General features: G+C 36.5%; 1 protein-coding gene across 1 annotated transcript in view; it reads right to left on the bottom strand.

Moving 5' to 3' along the window:
• Nucleotides 1–17567, bottom strand: part of LOC113055387 (protocadherin-17-like) — a 60495-nt gene that overhangs the window by 18905 nt on the left and 24023 nt on the right. The window contains exons 3-4 of the mRNA XM_026221670.1: nt 14995–15053; nt 14676–14848 (exon numbers count right to left, since the gene is read on the bottom strand). Coding sequence (XP_026077455.1) covers nt 14676–14848; nt 14995–15053 — 232 coding nt within the window. The remainder of the gene's footprint in view (nt 1–14675; nt 14849–14994; nt 15054–17567) is intronic.

A 17567-nucleotide genomic window follows, 5' to 3' on the forward strand; every position in this document is an offset into this window, starting at 1 on the left:
TGGCGATGCTGGACAACACGTTTCCCCCACTGAGTTTGAGAGGCGGAGGCGGACACACGCGAGTTTAAACTTACAGAGGTACAGATTTATTCAAGCACGTCCACATACATGTTAAAGTAGAGTAGTGTGCCAAAGAAGGGTCAGGAGGACTTCTGTAGGCCTGAAGGCCCGGCAGTACCCACACAACTAAACGCTCATTACAGCACTCCTGTATGAGACCAGGGTCACATTAAACTTCCACTAATGGCAAAACAATGTCCAACAAATGATTTAATGCCAACTGGTTCCCCTTAAAATTGCCAAAGAACAGGAAATAATTGTATTTTTATGCACCAGTGCTATGTGTAACTAAGCTGTTTTGGGAATCTACTTTGGGAATGGTGCAAAATCCTGTTAGCCCCATAGTTGAGCCAAAAATAAACTTTCTGTTATCATTTACTCACTCTTATGACTCTCTTTCATCCGTATGATAGTATCATAGTCAAAAGAACAAGGAAGTTCTACATACCCATGAAAGTTAATTTGTTAGAACTAATTTAAGTTTGCCCTACACAAGCCAAGTAATTATTCTGAGCATTAGAGTTTACAGGGAATTAATTAGTTGGTCTAATTCACAAAATATGTCTAAATTATTTATTAATGAACCATTTCTCGAAAAAAAAGTGAGTGATTGAAGTGACATGTGGCCAAGTATGGTGACCCATACTGGGAATTTGTGCTCTGCATTTAACCCATCCAAGTACACACACACACACACACACACACACTGTGAACACACACCCGGAGCTGTGGCGCTTGGGGAGCAGCTGGGCGTTTGGTGTCTTGCTAAAGGGTATCATCTCAGTCGTGGTATTGAGGGTGAAAGAGAGTGTAGGTTATTAACTCCCCCAAGCGAAAATTCCTGCCAGACCTGATACTCGAACCCGCAACCTTCGGGTTACAAGTCCGACCACTAAGCCACGACGGCCCTCTGTATAACCTGCCTTTGAGTTGAACTCATTGACTCTAACACTATCAGTAAATCTTTTATCACATAAAGCTATCATGTGGCTTCAAAAGATACTGTAATAATACTAATGGTGCTTTTGGATTTCATTTTTTCTTTTTTAAGCATGAAAGCTTCACATTCATTGTAAGCATAGAAGAAAAAAAATGTCCTGAAATGAAAAGAACAATAAAAATTTAAATAAATTAATAAATTATACAGGCTTTCGAAGACATGAGACATGAGTAAATTACGTAATGTTTGTGTATAGTTGAACTATTAGTTTAACTATTAAATATCTGATGTTCAGCTTTAGTTCTAACAGGCCTTAAGTGGTTAAGATTGCCTTGAGGAAAGAGTTAAAATTAGTTCAAAGTCATGAGTAGAAACGTTCTTCAGTTCCTAATGATTCATAAAACATTCCCTGGATCGCTGGTAAAAGACATTGCAATCTGAAACAGAGGACATGAGGACCCTGAGGACAGAGGACATGACCATGAATTATTTCTAACCTGCTTCCAATCTGACACAGACATGGAATGGGATATATATATATATATATATAATATGGTTGAGACTGTTTCCAGATGGAAGACGTTGCAGAGAACAGAGTCCTCGTGCATGCGGTCACATTACGCTGTTCATCACAGAGGGAGGCCAGTGTGGATAAAAGGGAAATAATGGATAATTCATTATCGCAGAGAGACTGATAGAAAGGAGAGAGAGAGTGGGAAAGGACAGATAAACTGAATTCGTGATTTTGATAGACTTGATTAGGAAGGGTGGCTGTGTAGATGATTGGACACTTGAACCAAGGTCTCCGATTTGTGTTCGCGCAAAAGCCCAGCTTTAGAATAAAAACCTCAGGCCTGATTATTATTTGATAGATCCAATCAATTTCCATCCATCAGAAATTGAGTTTGCACAAGCTCTGCCTATGAAAACAGATGGCGCGGTCCAAGCAACAGCTAGTCGTGTTGCTATTTAAAACCAGTCAATTTCAAGTTAATCAATGTGTTTGAATGAACTGCATGGCAGTTCAAGTAAGTTTCAACAACTTTTAAAATCCTCCAGTCAGACAGTTTTTTTCCCCCTTGAGTCCAGAAGATACTGTCATATCTCAGGTCTTAATAACTCACTAATTAAGCCAAGCTTAATTATACACCAAACAATGCCTTAAAGTAAAAGGTTAGAACTAAAATGTGTGCCCAATCGCCCTGGGACTAGACTCAAAGCATTAATTAATCCAACATATGTGTTCTTATCAAAGTTAATAATCAGTTTAAGTGGAAAGAAAAAGGGAGGGGAGGAAAGAAAAAAAATGTGAAGAAAAATGATCTACAGCTACTCTGAATGTCAAAAATAGATCAGGCTAATAGGACAAAACTCCTTTGATATAACATTTACAACTCATTTTACTTTCCCAAAGTTACATATTTTGTACGTTGAGACTTGATTTTATACATCATGAATTAATTGTGAACAGGACTAATGTATACCAAAAAAGTGTGCACGGTAGCACCAGAAATGTGTACTGAATGGTTCGTTCCTCTGAGAAAAAATGCTCCAAACCTGCATTCCTTTCTTTCTTCTAAATTGTTTTTCCAATGTTCCCCACATAAAGAAAGAAGGTCAAACTGGTTTGGAACATGAGGGTGAATAAATGACAACAGATTTTTGGGTGAACTACTGCTTTAAGAATGAACACGGTGTCCAAATAAATTCTTTGTGCTTTTTAAAGTGTTAAACTGTTCTTTACACTTGACACTTGCTGGTGTTGCCATTATAAATCCAACCTATATGTCTAATCTTCCTCTTAATTCTGTTTGCAACAGGAAACTACATTTGTTTTGACCTACACAGAAACAGGCTGTGTGAAAGCACAATAAATGTAATCCAATCAGTGACCTTGAGCACATATTTGTCAGAAACTGCAGTGACATAAACAGAAAACAATAGACTCTACATACTCCCCGACTGTTCGGTAACAAAGACCACAAAGGTGACCCTGGACCAGAAAACCAGTTTTAAGTGTCAATTTTTTCGAAATTGAGATTTAAACAACATCTGAAAGCTGAATAAATATGCTTTGCATTGATGTACGGTTTATTGGAATCGGACGATATTTGGCCGAGATAAAACAATTAGAAAATCTGGAATCTGAGGGTGCAAAAAAATCTAAATACTAAGAAAATCGCCTTTGAAATTGTCCAAATTAATTCTTAGCAATGCATATTACTAACCAAAAATTAAGTTTCAATATATTTATGTTAGGAAATGTAATAAATATCTTCATTGAAAATGATCTTTACTTAATATCTTTTTTTTTTTGGCATTGGATTTTTGGCATAAAAGAAAAATCGATAATTTGCACCCATACAATGTTTTTTTTTTTCTTTTCTTTTTTGGCTATTGCTTAAAATATACCCCAGTAACATAAGACTGGTTTTGTGGTCCAGAGTCACAAATGTGGTGCTGACAATGAGGTTTAACAAACATCATCAGACATGGTTTGGGCATTCCCATCTGTCTGTGATTGAGCATGAAATCTGCAAAAAAGTACCGTGGGTCATGTATGACAGGAAACAAAGAGGCAAACAATTTTTGTATTAATGCTGCAGCCTACATCTGGAGCTGTCAGGTTTGTTTTATGAACTCATATGTGAAAATCTCTCAAGCACCATTAAAGTATATTAATCTACAGCTGATGTTCTTGGGATATCGGATGTAATAGTTTACAGCCACTGAGCCAAGTTTAAATGCTGTCTCTACTCAAATCTGATTGCTTTCATAAAGCATTTTTCCTTTCTTAGACAATAATAAAAAAATAAGGTTCAGGTCAACGAAACTGCACTTTTCTAAAGTCTGCTTCCCCCCTAAAAAACATTTTTTCCAACCTTTATGTCAAAGCATTTGAACAAATGATAAGGTCAGATGCAAAAGATCATAAAGAACAAGTGTGTGAGTTGCACTTGAGCTGCTCTGCGCTGTGACTAGCCTCCAAAAACCACTGCTAAAGCTCTCCTCGGAAACGAGTCCTTGTCCACTTCGCTTGTGAGGGATAAATTAGCTCCTTAAGGATTAATACCTCCTAATTTCTTTATTCCAGCACCGGCTAGTGGGGGAAAGCGACCTGAATAGCATTTAGCACACGTCAAATAACGAGTTTTCATTTAAGAGGAAAGGGAGATGATGAGCGAGCGGCCAATGAGAGCAAAGGAAAATGAGTCTACGGCTCCGACGGGTCCCTTTTTAATCATGATCACACTGTACCGTGTGAAGAATAAGCCATTACTTATACAAACAGATCATAATTAGTCACTGCGGCGACAGGGGCGGCAGGCTAATGTCACAGATTTATGGTTTGCTCCCTCAGAAGGCAGAGGACACAGTGTCGTTATGACTCTCAGATATCATAACCATGATACTCGGGGCTAATGAGGTTCCAGCTTAATTACACGAAAAAGAGGTATGTGGGTATTTGCGCACAACAGGCTAAGGATTGGGAAATAGAGCTAAAATAGAAAAATTCTCTATATTGCTGAGCCGTTTCATGATAGTCAATATTTTTATTGAAAACGAAAATGTTTAAATGTAATAACTAAAACCTAGTTAAAAGTAATCAGTGTTTTCCACTGTTTAAACTAAATGGACATGGAACATAATTCATAATTAAACAATTTAACCAATAATAAGCATTTACCTACATATGTTTTTACTAAAACATTGAAATATGTGAAGACTTCCAGGGATTTTTTTGTTTGTTTTTTTATCTGAAATTAATAAAGCTGGAGTTTAAAAATACAGCATGAAGTGGTTCACAGGTCATAATTTTTGCTTGTAACTATGAAACATATGAAATAATAGTCAGACAAACAGTTGTTTCAATAAATGTATGGTCTATTGAAAAAATTTAAACATACATTTCTTTAAGAGTATCATAAAAGAATATTGAACCCACCAGAGGAGGGAAAATCATCTCAATTTTAGGAACAATAAAATAAAAATAAAAATTATGTAATGTAAATTAAAAATATATTTTTGCAGTATAGCAGACTACTTCCACAAAATGCATATTAATATCAGTTGTAACTTGATATCTCCCAATAATAGGCCTTAGTATGATATTTAAATGCTCAAAATAAATAAAAGCTCTGTATTGTTATTATGGAGGGCAAAACATACAATGCAATGCAATTAATGATTAATGAAAACAGAGATTTTAACATGATTCTCCTAAAGTAAATAAATAAATAAATACTGTGATAATTTAGGCTTTATAAATGCACATTTCAAATACGATACAGTAGGCTCTAGATGGCTGAAAGATCCTGAAGCTTTCATCAATCACTACAGGCCAGCAGACACAGGACATCTTTTCTTAACCTCAGGGAAGGTCCACAATGCATCCGTTACCACACTAATACACTCACACAAAAAAACAAAATGAAACTTTGTGTAGAGTGAAAGATAATCCCTTAAATCTTCAATAATAAAGGAAACTAAATCCTAAGCTCCAGATATTGCCCTTAAAAAGATTTGCAGCCTTTCCGTGGGATTGCGCTAGCTTAGACTAAATTGTTTTAATAGTGCGCGATGGGGCTTAAGAGTGTGAACAAGTGAGGTGAAGAAGACACAAAACAACAAGAGTGATACATGAATGATAAGACTCACGCTACTCCAGATTGCTCAGGCTTCTAATTTCCCTCTCCAAATGTTTCTTCTGACATCCGCATGCATCAATTGGGTCGTGCTTATTCAATTAGAGAACAAAGGCTGTTGCAGGAGACGCACTATTAATAAGTGTGAAAAACAAAACAAAACATTGATTTCGGGTTGATGAAATGATTATCTGAAATATCAACAAAAGGCTGCCATCTGACAACCAAAGTATGCAAAAGAGCAGGTTTCACAGAAATAAAGCTCATTTCATGAATCACTACAGGAATACTTCCTTCCTTGTTTTGATTGACGCCACTAAACTGAGGCATCTTTTTTGGTCAGTAGAATTGAGATGCAAACCATTAAACATCAATTAATCACATCTACCAGACAGATGTGATATAGACATATGAACCAACAATCTCCCATGTGGTACCTGTTTAGGTCCTATGCGAACAAACTTAATAGAGTTAATTAGAGTTCTCAGCTGAGGCTAGTGGCACCAGCTGTCGTCCTTAACATCAATACAACATTAACGTGAGTTTTCCAGACAAACAGGGGCGCCACTTATATATCATGTAGCCTGGGAACAGCCAAACTAAAACTAAACTAAAAACAAAAAAAAATTAATTGAAATAAGCATTAGCAGAAATAACTTTAAATATAAAAGAGTTAAGCTTATTTTATTTCAGCTACATTTCAAATTTTCGTTTAGTTTAAGTTGAAATATTTAAATAACTTTACAAACCTAACAAAAAGTTAAAAACTATATGCTAAAAAACAACAACATATCTATGAAAAGTCCATAAAAATAGGGCTCAGTCTACTGTGTTAATGCTGAACATTTTTGTATTGAATTATCATAGGTGTTTTACTCATTTTATTTTACGAATTGCTCTGTGTTGTGTTTCGGACTTGAGGGAATTTTCACAAACTCAGTGGATATTGTTCTATCAGAAAATGATTAGTGACGCTGCTGTTTTTCTATCAATTGTTTATTTTTATTATCATTATTATTATTAAATATAGTTTTATTTATTTATTTTAGATTATTTAAACGTGCTTTACACTAAGAAAAAAAAAATATATATATATTCTAAGAACTGTTCACCAAAAGGTTCTTTTGGGAACCAAAACTGGTTCTTCTATGGGATCACTGTAAAAAATCCCTTTTGGAAGATTATGAGTGTAACAGTGTAGAGATAAAATCTAACCAGATATACTGTATATCTTCATTGGAAAATGCTGGGAGTCTGAGGTAGCATTCAGTATGCTAAATGTTTAGATAGATATCTTAATAGCATGAATATTACTTTGATGGTCCCTGAAAACAGCCTTCAGTGCTCCCAGAGGCTCTGTAGAAATAAATGGACGTGGTGTCTTATTGCGTTTGAGAGTGCAACAAATCTTCAGCTTTATTCCGTTATTGAACAATGCTGTCCGAGATCGGCTATCATTGTTTAAGTCGTGAGAGTCATTGCTTAGCCCCTGGTAATTGCATTGCTGGCGATTTGTAATCGTTATGAGGGAAAAGCCGCTCTTTCCCACGGGACTCGGCAGGTCAGCTGCTTTCATGCTCACGCAGTCACAGGCTATATATCTGCTATTGCCAAGCCTGAGCTCACATGACTGTGCCATATCTCTCACGCCAATGTTTCTAGGAACATGACTCATGAAAACGGATGATCAGTTCTGATGTATGTTCTGATCACAATCTCATTTGCACAAAGTTAATTTAGAGAGTGTGAAAAAATGCAGAAAAGAAAGTGATTAACTATTCAGTGATTTTGACTGATGAATCACCGCACCACTGCCGAGAGGTATAAAAAAACATGAACAAAATAAATCAGAAGAGATTTGCTGACCTTTCAGTTTGTCTACGTTGTTAGTTGCATTTTTCTCCCGACTGCAAATCAATTACATTATTGCGACATGTCAGTTATTGTCGGAATGGATAGAGAACAAATTCGAGAGCTTATATGGCTAAATCTGATGCATGGTGACAGCTCTACCAGGAAATAAAAAAAGAGATATGAAACTTGTCAGACATGAAAAATACACCGCCATCTAAAACTGTGAGATTCATGTGATATTAATGCATATTTGAGTCACTTTAAAAGGAAGACAATGACAGTGATTATTCTTACTGACAGTCGCCTTACGAAAGCATTGATGACACTGGAACTATTCCAGCGAAACTCAAAAAAGCCCTGCTTCCAGACTATCTGCAATATAAACCTCAGTAAAATGCATTTAGGAGATTACAGAGTGCATGAATGAAATCCATATAAAGAAATGAAAAGATCAATGCACTTTGATCTCTAAACTTACATATCAGTATATTTACCTTTCGGAGTGCATTTTAATTTTTATTTCATTTGTTTTCTAATTGATTTTGTTAAAAAAAATCAGCATATGACGTGGAAAATATGATTAACCCTAGTGAGTCAAGATTAGAAAGTGTAATATTAATAGAATATTTGGAAATTGCACATTTCCTCCACAAGCCTATGCTTTAACGGAGTAGACATTTGAGTCTCAAAGTGTGTGTGTGTGTATACTGAGGCTCTATGGTTTTAGAAAACAGGCTGATGTCACATACGGCATTCATTCATACACGTCTTTCTTTATCTGTATTACACAGACTCGCTTTTCTTTGTAGAAAAGAGAGAATAAAACAGATGTGGAACTTAAGGAATAGAGGTGAATGAAGCATTGTGGAAAGAACTGACAAGAAAGCCAAGAGTGCTCATACATTCCATTGAGCGAGTGTGTATGAATAGCTTTGTAGAAGTGTTGAGCCGTTTCAAAACACCGCACCGTCATCTAAACACGTCTGCATTATATGCTTAAAATATGACAGGAAATGACCTTTTTTGAAGGGTGAAAAAAAGAGTAAAAAAACAGTAAAATCTGTCAATATGGATTCCGCTAATGCCTGAGTGCCAGGAAGAGGAGGTAACCTAGGCAACAAGTGGGAAAAGGGCATCAGTCGGAATGTCATTAACTGATTTTGCTTCTTTGAAGTGAATGTGTGTAAGGATCACAAAGTGGGATATGCACACAAAAATATAGCAATCATTTTAGATATATTTTCAGTGCTTTATGTTTCTTCCTGAAGAAATATGATCTAAGCCCCTTTATTACACAACTCATCAGTTATTAAATAGCATTGCATGCATGCATGCATATCCCTCTTTAGTGCGTTTCCATTAAAAAAGGTTGGAGCCATGTACAAAATGGTGCAAGAAAAGTAATGCACAGTTCTTTGCATAGAGACAACGGAATACATGTCCTTGATCTTAATGAATGAATCTTCAGTGCATGCTGTTCTGAAGGAAAATGTAATGATGTCCTCTGCTTTTGAAAACGACGTTTCTGCTAATGCAACCACAACCAGCGTAGGTAGGGGGAAATAATGTAAATTAATAATATCATAGCTTAACGGTCTGATCCAACCAAATCCCAATGGAGAACATAATATCCAGTGGGCATATTCACTCTAAAATTAAAACATTAGACACACCAAGTTTAATGTCAATGCTACGTGTGAGAGGTAATGGCGTTATTGAGGAAAAACTGGACAGATGCATTTTGGTAATTATGGAGGGTCTTTATCGTTTAAAAATATGTATGAACTAGTTCAAGTTATACGTATTATGAATGCCGTTTTCCATCTAGTCTTTAAACACATGGGTTTTTCAGCACCGATTTCGTTAACGAAGGCCCTGCTGTATGAATCATGTATTGATGAATGAATCATGTTGCTGGAAGAGTAGTTAAACAAGGCTTGTAGAATCAGGATCATAATCGATATGTCTGATCAGAGCTTTCGTCTGAGTGTGGTGTTCTGACACGTTTTGGAGTCTTGATGTAGCGTCTGTTGTTTCCCAGAGCTCTGCCTCCATCCGACTGTTCAATTTAAAGCATTGCAGCAGCCACGGAGAATCAATCAGCCATTGCTCTCAGGTAGTTTCAAAACTATAATGCGTGTGTGACCAAGCATCACAGCGCTATGTTCCAATAGATAAAGTGGGTAAAAGAGATCTTGATTACTCTGCCAAAAAAGTGAGGGAAATGAATGACTGCATGGGTTTGTGTCTGGAGAAACTATGCTTTAGCATTCTTATTCATTTCAATGGCAGTTGCTTGGCTTGCTGACATTCTTATTTGAGCTCATTTTTACAACTAATCACTTTGGAGCTGCACGAAAATGACATCAGGATGATGCTGATTTGCTGATGGCACCCCATTAAATTCTTTATTATTGATTATCCTGTTATGTCAAATCAAGAATAAAAACAATAAATTTTGAAATAAAATAAAAATAAATTATAGAATTAAAATAAAATATTGCTATACATACATACATATATACTTATGCTTCTTTACTTCAGCCAAAACAACATTTGTCATTTTCTTTAAGTTTAACCTGAAATTATACAGTAATTTAATTTATAAACACTACATACAAATATATAAATCAAACAAAAACTAATAAAAAAATACAAAAAAAAATTAAAATAAAACACACAAAACGAAATTGCTAAAACTTAAAAATGGTAAATATGAAATTAAAAACTAAATCAAGATATTTATAAAAAAATAACAAATAAAAAAATATATATAATAGTATATCAATGATACAAAATAATACCATAATACAAAATAATATCTAGCCTAATATAATATTACATCAGTGATACTAAAATAACACTGAACTAGACCAAGTAAACCAGACAAACGTGGGTAGTCAATGGGTCAGTTATTACAATAATTTTATCTTCTCCCATTTTGCTGCTTCAGATGAATAATCTGAAGCATTACAGTGGAAAAGAGGTGAGACAATTTGATTATCGTCCTCCAATCAAACACAATTAAGGGAGGTCATCTAGAACACTTACACAGCAATCTAATGGGACCTTTTCACGCACGCACACGCACACATTATCGTAGGAACACATCTAGGCACTTGCATATAATGGGCCGGTTTTCATAACTTATATACATGCCTATTGGACCGTGTGATGGCCACTGATGAATTCCAATTGAAAAAATGCTGCAGGCAAAACTTTACATCAATTAATCAACAATTAATGCAAAAAAAAAAAAAAAAAAAAACTTTTCTGCCTACTTAATACACAGCTCCCAATTAAGAGAGCCTAAATAATCAATTTCAAACTAGCACACACACTGGCGACAAAAAGAAGAAGTGGGGAATAAAAGAGTATTATGTATTAAATAATATAAATATATAAATACATAGTACTCACAAATATTGAGCAAAATAGTTGCGAGAGTGCCTATGAAGCTTTAAAACAATGTCTAGGTAGACAACTTGCAAGTTTTTGGAACAAAGCTCATATTTGTTCTAAAAACAACTTGGTTCTGATCCAATTAAAAGCAGAGAGAATAAAAAAAGGTGAGAGGAACATGGCAGATAAAACAAACTCTTCTCTACGGGGATGAAAACATGACATTAGATCTATGAGGGACTGCGGTTCTATTCACAATGCGGATATGTTTCCAGTTGTGATTCCTATAAGTGTGTTTGCGCTAGAGGGTGAGCATAATTAGAGTAGATAGTGAGAGAGAGGAAGATGAGAATTGTCTTCTACTACCCTCTGTTGTTTATGTCTGTGTGAACAAGGTCTGGTCTCTGACTGAATTACAACTCAATACACAGCCCCAGGAAACACACACACACACACACACACACTTATATGGGCATAGAAAATTCCCAACCTTGAAAACTAGCCAAGGTGCATGTCCAGAAAGAAGTGAAATACACATTTATATATGGGATTGTCATTTAGGAAGCTGAAGACCAAAACTACATCATAAAAGTCCAAAACCTGACACCAAATGGGGAATATGTGATAGACATAATGAGAAAGTGCATGATAAGACTCTGTCCAGCGATTGTGATCAACTGTTTTTTTTTTCTGTTTCTCTTTTCATTCTCATATCTGCATTTAATTTTGCCCTTATGAATACACAATTTACAATCAGTAATAATAGCCATACACATGTATCTAAAAATACATTTAGGGAGTGGATTCAATACCAGGGGTACGCATACCCGAGGGACTCACTTTAAGTCAACATGAAATAGCATTTAGTTCTGTAATGTGACATATTTTGGAACAAAACAGGCTATTTAATGAAAAAAAAAACACAAAAAAAAAACAACACATGACTTATCAATTGGGAATTAACTGGAAATGTCTAGACCAGAATGAAGGCAACCTCAGTGTCTGGCTATTGTTTAATTTTATTTACAGGACTTTCCTCTCTTGGGAACAAAATCCGAAAAGGAAAGTTGTTCAGAGGCAGATCAATGTGCGATTTGTTTCCCAAATCAGTGCACTTCTGAAGATTTCATTGGTCATTAATCATAGTGCTGACTGCCTACACAACACTGTAACAAATATTAAAACCCAACCCTAGACTTAATGTTAGTGTAGCAATGCTTATTAATGTTTGCTGCAATTGGATGCATCCGTGATTTTTCTGATATGTGAACAAAATACTGTAAGTCTAAACTTTCTTGACAGGTGAGTGTGACAGAGTTGATTGCTGAAATGAGCTGTGGGGTGGGTTTGTGATGATTATTTTAATCATCTATTCTTCACAATTTAAAATACAATTGCACTGAAAAATGTCAAAACCTATGAAAGACAAACAAGCTCAGCTTTCTCATTAAAGAGTGAGGTAAATACTTGGTAAGTCCATTTACATCCAGACTATCGATTTTTTTTTTTTTTTTTACGTTTAAAAGTGAATAATTTTAATAATGTGCACTTTAATAACTTTAAAATGATTATTTACACAAAAAGTATCTAGTGTAATACAAGTCAAACCAAAGTTTTGAAAATAATAATAATCTTCCTAAATAATGCATTAAACTCAACCAGCTCCACACACACACACACGCACACACACACACACACACACACACACATCCACTGACCATAAACAGCTATAACACTCCACAGTTAAAGACACCACTATAGCAAGCTGCATATGCAGTGAAACATAACATTCACTCAGTGTTGTTATAGCCTTCCAGCAACTGTAAAATATCAATTTCAAAAGCTTTTAACACAGATTTAGAAGCTGGCTCTAGTGGAGACGGTCTAATGTTGGAGGTGATAATGCTTACAAGAGGACACAGGGGATCTTTAGGCTAGCCTGGGCTTTCTCTGGACTGTCATGCGTCATCTCTGTGTGAGAGAGAGCATAGAGAGCACCTGCCTAAGAGAAGATACACCCAGCCCTCTGGAGGGATACTGGCAAAACAGACAGCCATTCCCAGTCTTGAAAAAAGAACATTGATTTAAATATTAAATATAAGAAAAAACACATGCAAAAAACACTGTTCGCTGTCAGGTTTTTTCATTGTTTGTGGTTTAGATTATAAAGCTCGTTGGACATGCAACTATTGCAACTGTAGCTCTTGTCTTTGTGTGTGTGAGCCACACCGTTAAACTAGCTAATTTCAGCCATTCTCTAACTGTTCCCATGCACCATTAAATGGCTACATTCTCAAAATATCAAACATATGGGTCCCTTTAATTGGCCAATTTCTCTTGCCAGTGCATTCAGTCTATCCCTGAATCCCAATGAAAACACGCACACACATACACACACACAAGCCAAATCAAGGCAGACAGACTTGGCGCACTCGTCATCTGCCTCGGCTCAGATAGCGGCAGATTCCCCTCTGTTCTATTGATTAATTGTGCCATTATATTTGATGTATTGTTTTCTGTGGCCCATTTATTCTCTTTTTTTTCTCGGATTGCCATTTGAGGGATACGGCACCAGTGTAATAGTCTTCAACATGACCCAACAGACCTGGGTCTAGATGAATAAAACCATCCTTACATGCTTCCTTCCTGAATGAGTGCAGTGAAAAGGGAGCATGGGACTGCTTTCTTATCAGAAGTTATTGTTCTACCCATGTCACAACTAATTCTCCTACCAAGAGAGACCCAGAATAATTGTTCATATTTAATCAGGTGGAGAATATGACATGGCCTGCTGGATGATAAGTCATTTTCCATGTTCCATTATCAAAATTTTAAAGAAAGCGCCTCCCAGCGCCTAACCAGCACTCACTAAATGGAACGGCTAGAGTGGTTTGGCTTATAAAATCATAATGGGCCTGCCTGCTTTGATAAACCGAGAACGTGGCTAGAATACAAGAGAGAGAGAGAGAGCAAAAGGGAGAGGGAGAAAATGAAAGATGGACGAAAGAGAACAAGGAGAATAAGGGGTCTTAATGATGGAAGATAGTTTGGAAAGCAAAAGAGAGCAAAAGAATAGGAGAAAGAGATTAGCTGTTTCGAAAATGAAAGAGATTTTGAAATTGTTATGACTACAGTGAATGGAATATCAATGCAACCGATCGATGAAATTACAGTATGTTCCATGCTACATATGATTATGTCAAGGAAGCCTCCAAGGTGGAACATGCCAAAATTTTGCATCTAGTAGTATAAAACCATGTAGGACTGCTTCGATCATGATCGACCGATCATTAATGCGCATCTCGTCAGTAAAGCCGGTTCCCTAATCAGCGGTAAATTCCATCAGGTGCGTGATTTCACATACACAGAGCCGTTGTTAACCAAGAAGATACGCAAATAAACGCTGAAAATGAACATGGATTAGTTAACAAGTTAACAATGGCTCTGTGTAGTAACAGCTTCTCTATGTGAAATCACGCAACTGATGGAATTTACCGCTGATTAGCGAACCGGCTTTACTGACGAGATGCGCATTAACGATCGGCCGATCGTGATCGGAGCAGCCCTAACACCATCCAATTTGTGGAACGTGCCACGTGGAGTAATGTGAGTAAAAAACGAGAGTAAAACAACACAAGGAACAAAAGGAATGTCCAACAACGATGAGCAAATAGCAAAAAGAAAGACTGTGAAAAAGCACACAAAAAGAGAGACAGACTATAAACAACTCAGTCTTTGGTTCCTAATGAATTTCCTGATGTTGAAGGACTCACCCTGCTCAAGTGGTTGAGGCTTGAGCCCAGTGGCCTTCATCTTGAGCGCTTCCTTAGCAGACATGTCACAGCAGGAGCCTTTATTAGTGTCCTGATCGCTGTCCGCTTGGTCGCTGTCCCCGTGCCCGCTGTCTCTGAGACTGGCTCGCTCCGGATCTTTGAACGTCGAGCTGCTGCAAGTCAGAAAAACAAGCCGAAAACGATCAAACGGATGAACCCAGGCATGGATTCATGGCTTTATAGTTCTTATCTGAAGAACATTTGAGTACAGAGGAGTTTAAGACAAATAACGCTGAGAAAACTGCTAAATAGGCCTTACCTTTGAACAAACTGCTGCCTGTTACCCATGTAATTGGGCTCAGCAGGAAAATTGTCTGTCTGTGAAGGAAAAGGGAAAAGAGTTTACATCTTGCGCAACACTGAAATGTGTCCTGGTGTGCAACAGAATCTCCTGGTGAAAGAGACTGATTAATTATTCATAAAAAGGGTGTGGGAAAGAGGGAGAAATGGAGAGGGGCTTTAATCCTTAGATTTGTGCATTTTAATTAGCCAAGGAAACATGCTAATTAAACCTCCAAAACACTCAATTGCACATTTGTGAACTTAATGACCTGTTAGATACAAATAAGCATGGAGAAGCAAGTCAGAAAATGGAATGAAGTGGATGGAGATTGTTGGTATAAGAAAACGAGAGGATGAGTTGTTAAAAGCTTTGCACACTCACCCACACAAGCACAACCCTCTTTATCCATCAGGGAACATCCCATTTACTGTTGTTCGTAACAGAAGCTAATTGTATTTACTTCAGACTGACACTAACTGTAAAATAAATAAACAGGATCACTGTGATGCAGTGTGATCTTCATATCTACGGTTTACTGTCTGCACTACAGTTTAGTGCTAATGCTTATTAATGTCTCACTTAGTTTACTTTATTGCATTAGATTTTATACCTTATATTGCAGATTCATATTATTTATATTGAAAATATACATATATATGTATATATATATATGTATATATATATATATATATATATATATATATATATATATATATATATATATATATATATATATATATATATATATATATATACTTTTTTTTTTGCTTTGTTATATAATATTTCTATGGAAAAATAAGGAAATAAATAATTAATAAATTATTTAGTAAATTTAATAAATATTAATAATTCTATTTAAATCATATTATATTAGATTTTTTTCATTATTTTGAGATTTTTTACTTTTTTGCAAGGTAAGCATATTATACTTCATCTCTGAAGACTTTGCATATCTGTCATCATTATATGGAGAAAAAAAAAAGACGTCCCAATGTCTACCAATCAGTTTCACCAATCAAAGATAAAGGTGAGTAATAAGAAGTGATTTTTTGAGTAAACTTGACCGGTTTGTCATTTTTTTTTCAGAGTTACGTCCACTCCTGTCTCTCTCTCTCAGTCTCATCAATGGCCGACGACCCTCACAGATCTCTCTCCAATGGGTTTCAGTTACTCAACTCAATGTTACATCAATGTTGCCACAAAGTGTTTGTGCACCGACACAGAGTCAATACAAAGTGGAACAGAACAGAATCTGGACTTAGCTGTGGTCCAGACAATATTGACACGGCTAAACGCAAGACTTAGGGAGACTAATGCACTGGTTCATTTCTCCTCTCCCTCCCATCCTCTCTCTCTCTCTCTCTCTCTGCACCATCATAAAACCTCTCAGACATCTTGATGGTACAGTAATGCAGTGCAGAAACGTAGTTTATTACTAACATACGCTTTTATGCCTGACATTACCACATGTACTCGGTATATAAAATTATTATCAACTTGTTGTTTCAAAAGACATTTGAAGGATGTGACCAGGAAAAGGTCCAAGAAAACAGATCTGGGTCTCTTAGATAGAAAAGCAAACTGCTATGTAATCAAAGTATAAGAGCAATGTTTATCTTTTCTATTATCTTATTTGCTTCAGAAACCTTACACCATAAAACAATATCTGGAGATTTGCTAGAAAGTGATATAATATTTTTCTTCAATGCACTGTTGGACTTCAAAAGAAGATATGTGAATGGTACGTGATGTCACCGACTGTTGAAATGATGAAACGAGATGGCCAATCCACAGCAGGAGGGGATTGTGGGATTGTGTGAAAGGTCACGTTGGCCTCTCCTTACCCTCGTGACCTTTACGTGACCTTTCGTGACCTCTATTGCAGTGTGGAGCGTGTCTTTCAACCCCAGCAGCTGATAAAAAGCACAGACGCAGAAGTCGAATCAAAAGCTAAATCAGCGATTGGAAAGCTTTACAGCTAACGAGTCTTTTGAAAATTCAAGGCGAACTCGGCTTTCTTTTGACTTATGTAACTTTAATTTCTGAGAAAAAAGTGCAGCACGTTTTCTTTAGCAAAAGGGTCAGGGGACAAATCAACCTTTTGCACAGCACTGATGCACGCAGTCATGGCATTTCAAGGTCTAAAAGGCACTGTCTGTTAATAACATACTTGCAGGGTTGCCAGAATGGAGGAAGACAGTTCACTATGATAGTAGCGTCAGAGTGCAGCGACTGGAATCGCAGGAATACAACGTCCACACATCTACGTTTTAAAAGGCTGATAAGAGTACTTTTCAGGAAATGTTTTACAACATCCTGCCTGTATGCAAACTCCCCCTGGAGAGAACGTTTGAGCGATAGAGCAAGGAGGATAGTGCTGGTCTAAATCAAGTTTCATGAGGCTTTTCTGAGATTACGCAAGCTGTGTCCGCTGGCCGTGGCGGCAATGGGTCATGCACGACTCCTTGCAGCCTTCTTATTTATCTTTTCTTGGCCCTGTGTCTTTAGCAAAACCTTCATCAGAAGCATCCAACCTGCAAAAATCCACA

Source organism: Carassius auratus, chromosome 36, assembly GCF_003368295.1.
Source record: "Carassius auratus strain Wakin chromosome 36, ASM336829v1, whole genome shotgun sequence".
In the NCBI taxonomy this organism is placed as follows: Eukaryota; Metazoa; Chordata; class Actinopteri; order Cypriniformes; family Cyprinidae; genus Carassius; species Carassius auratus.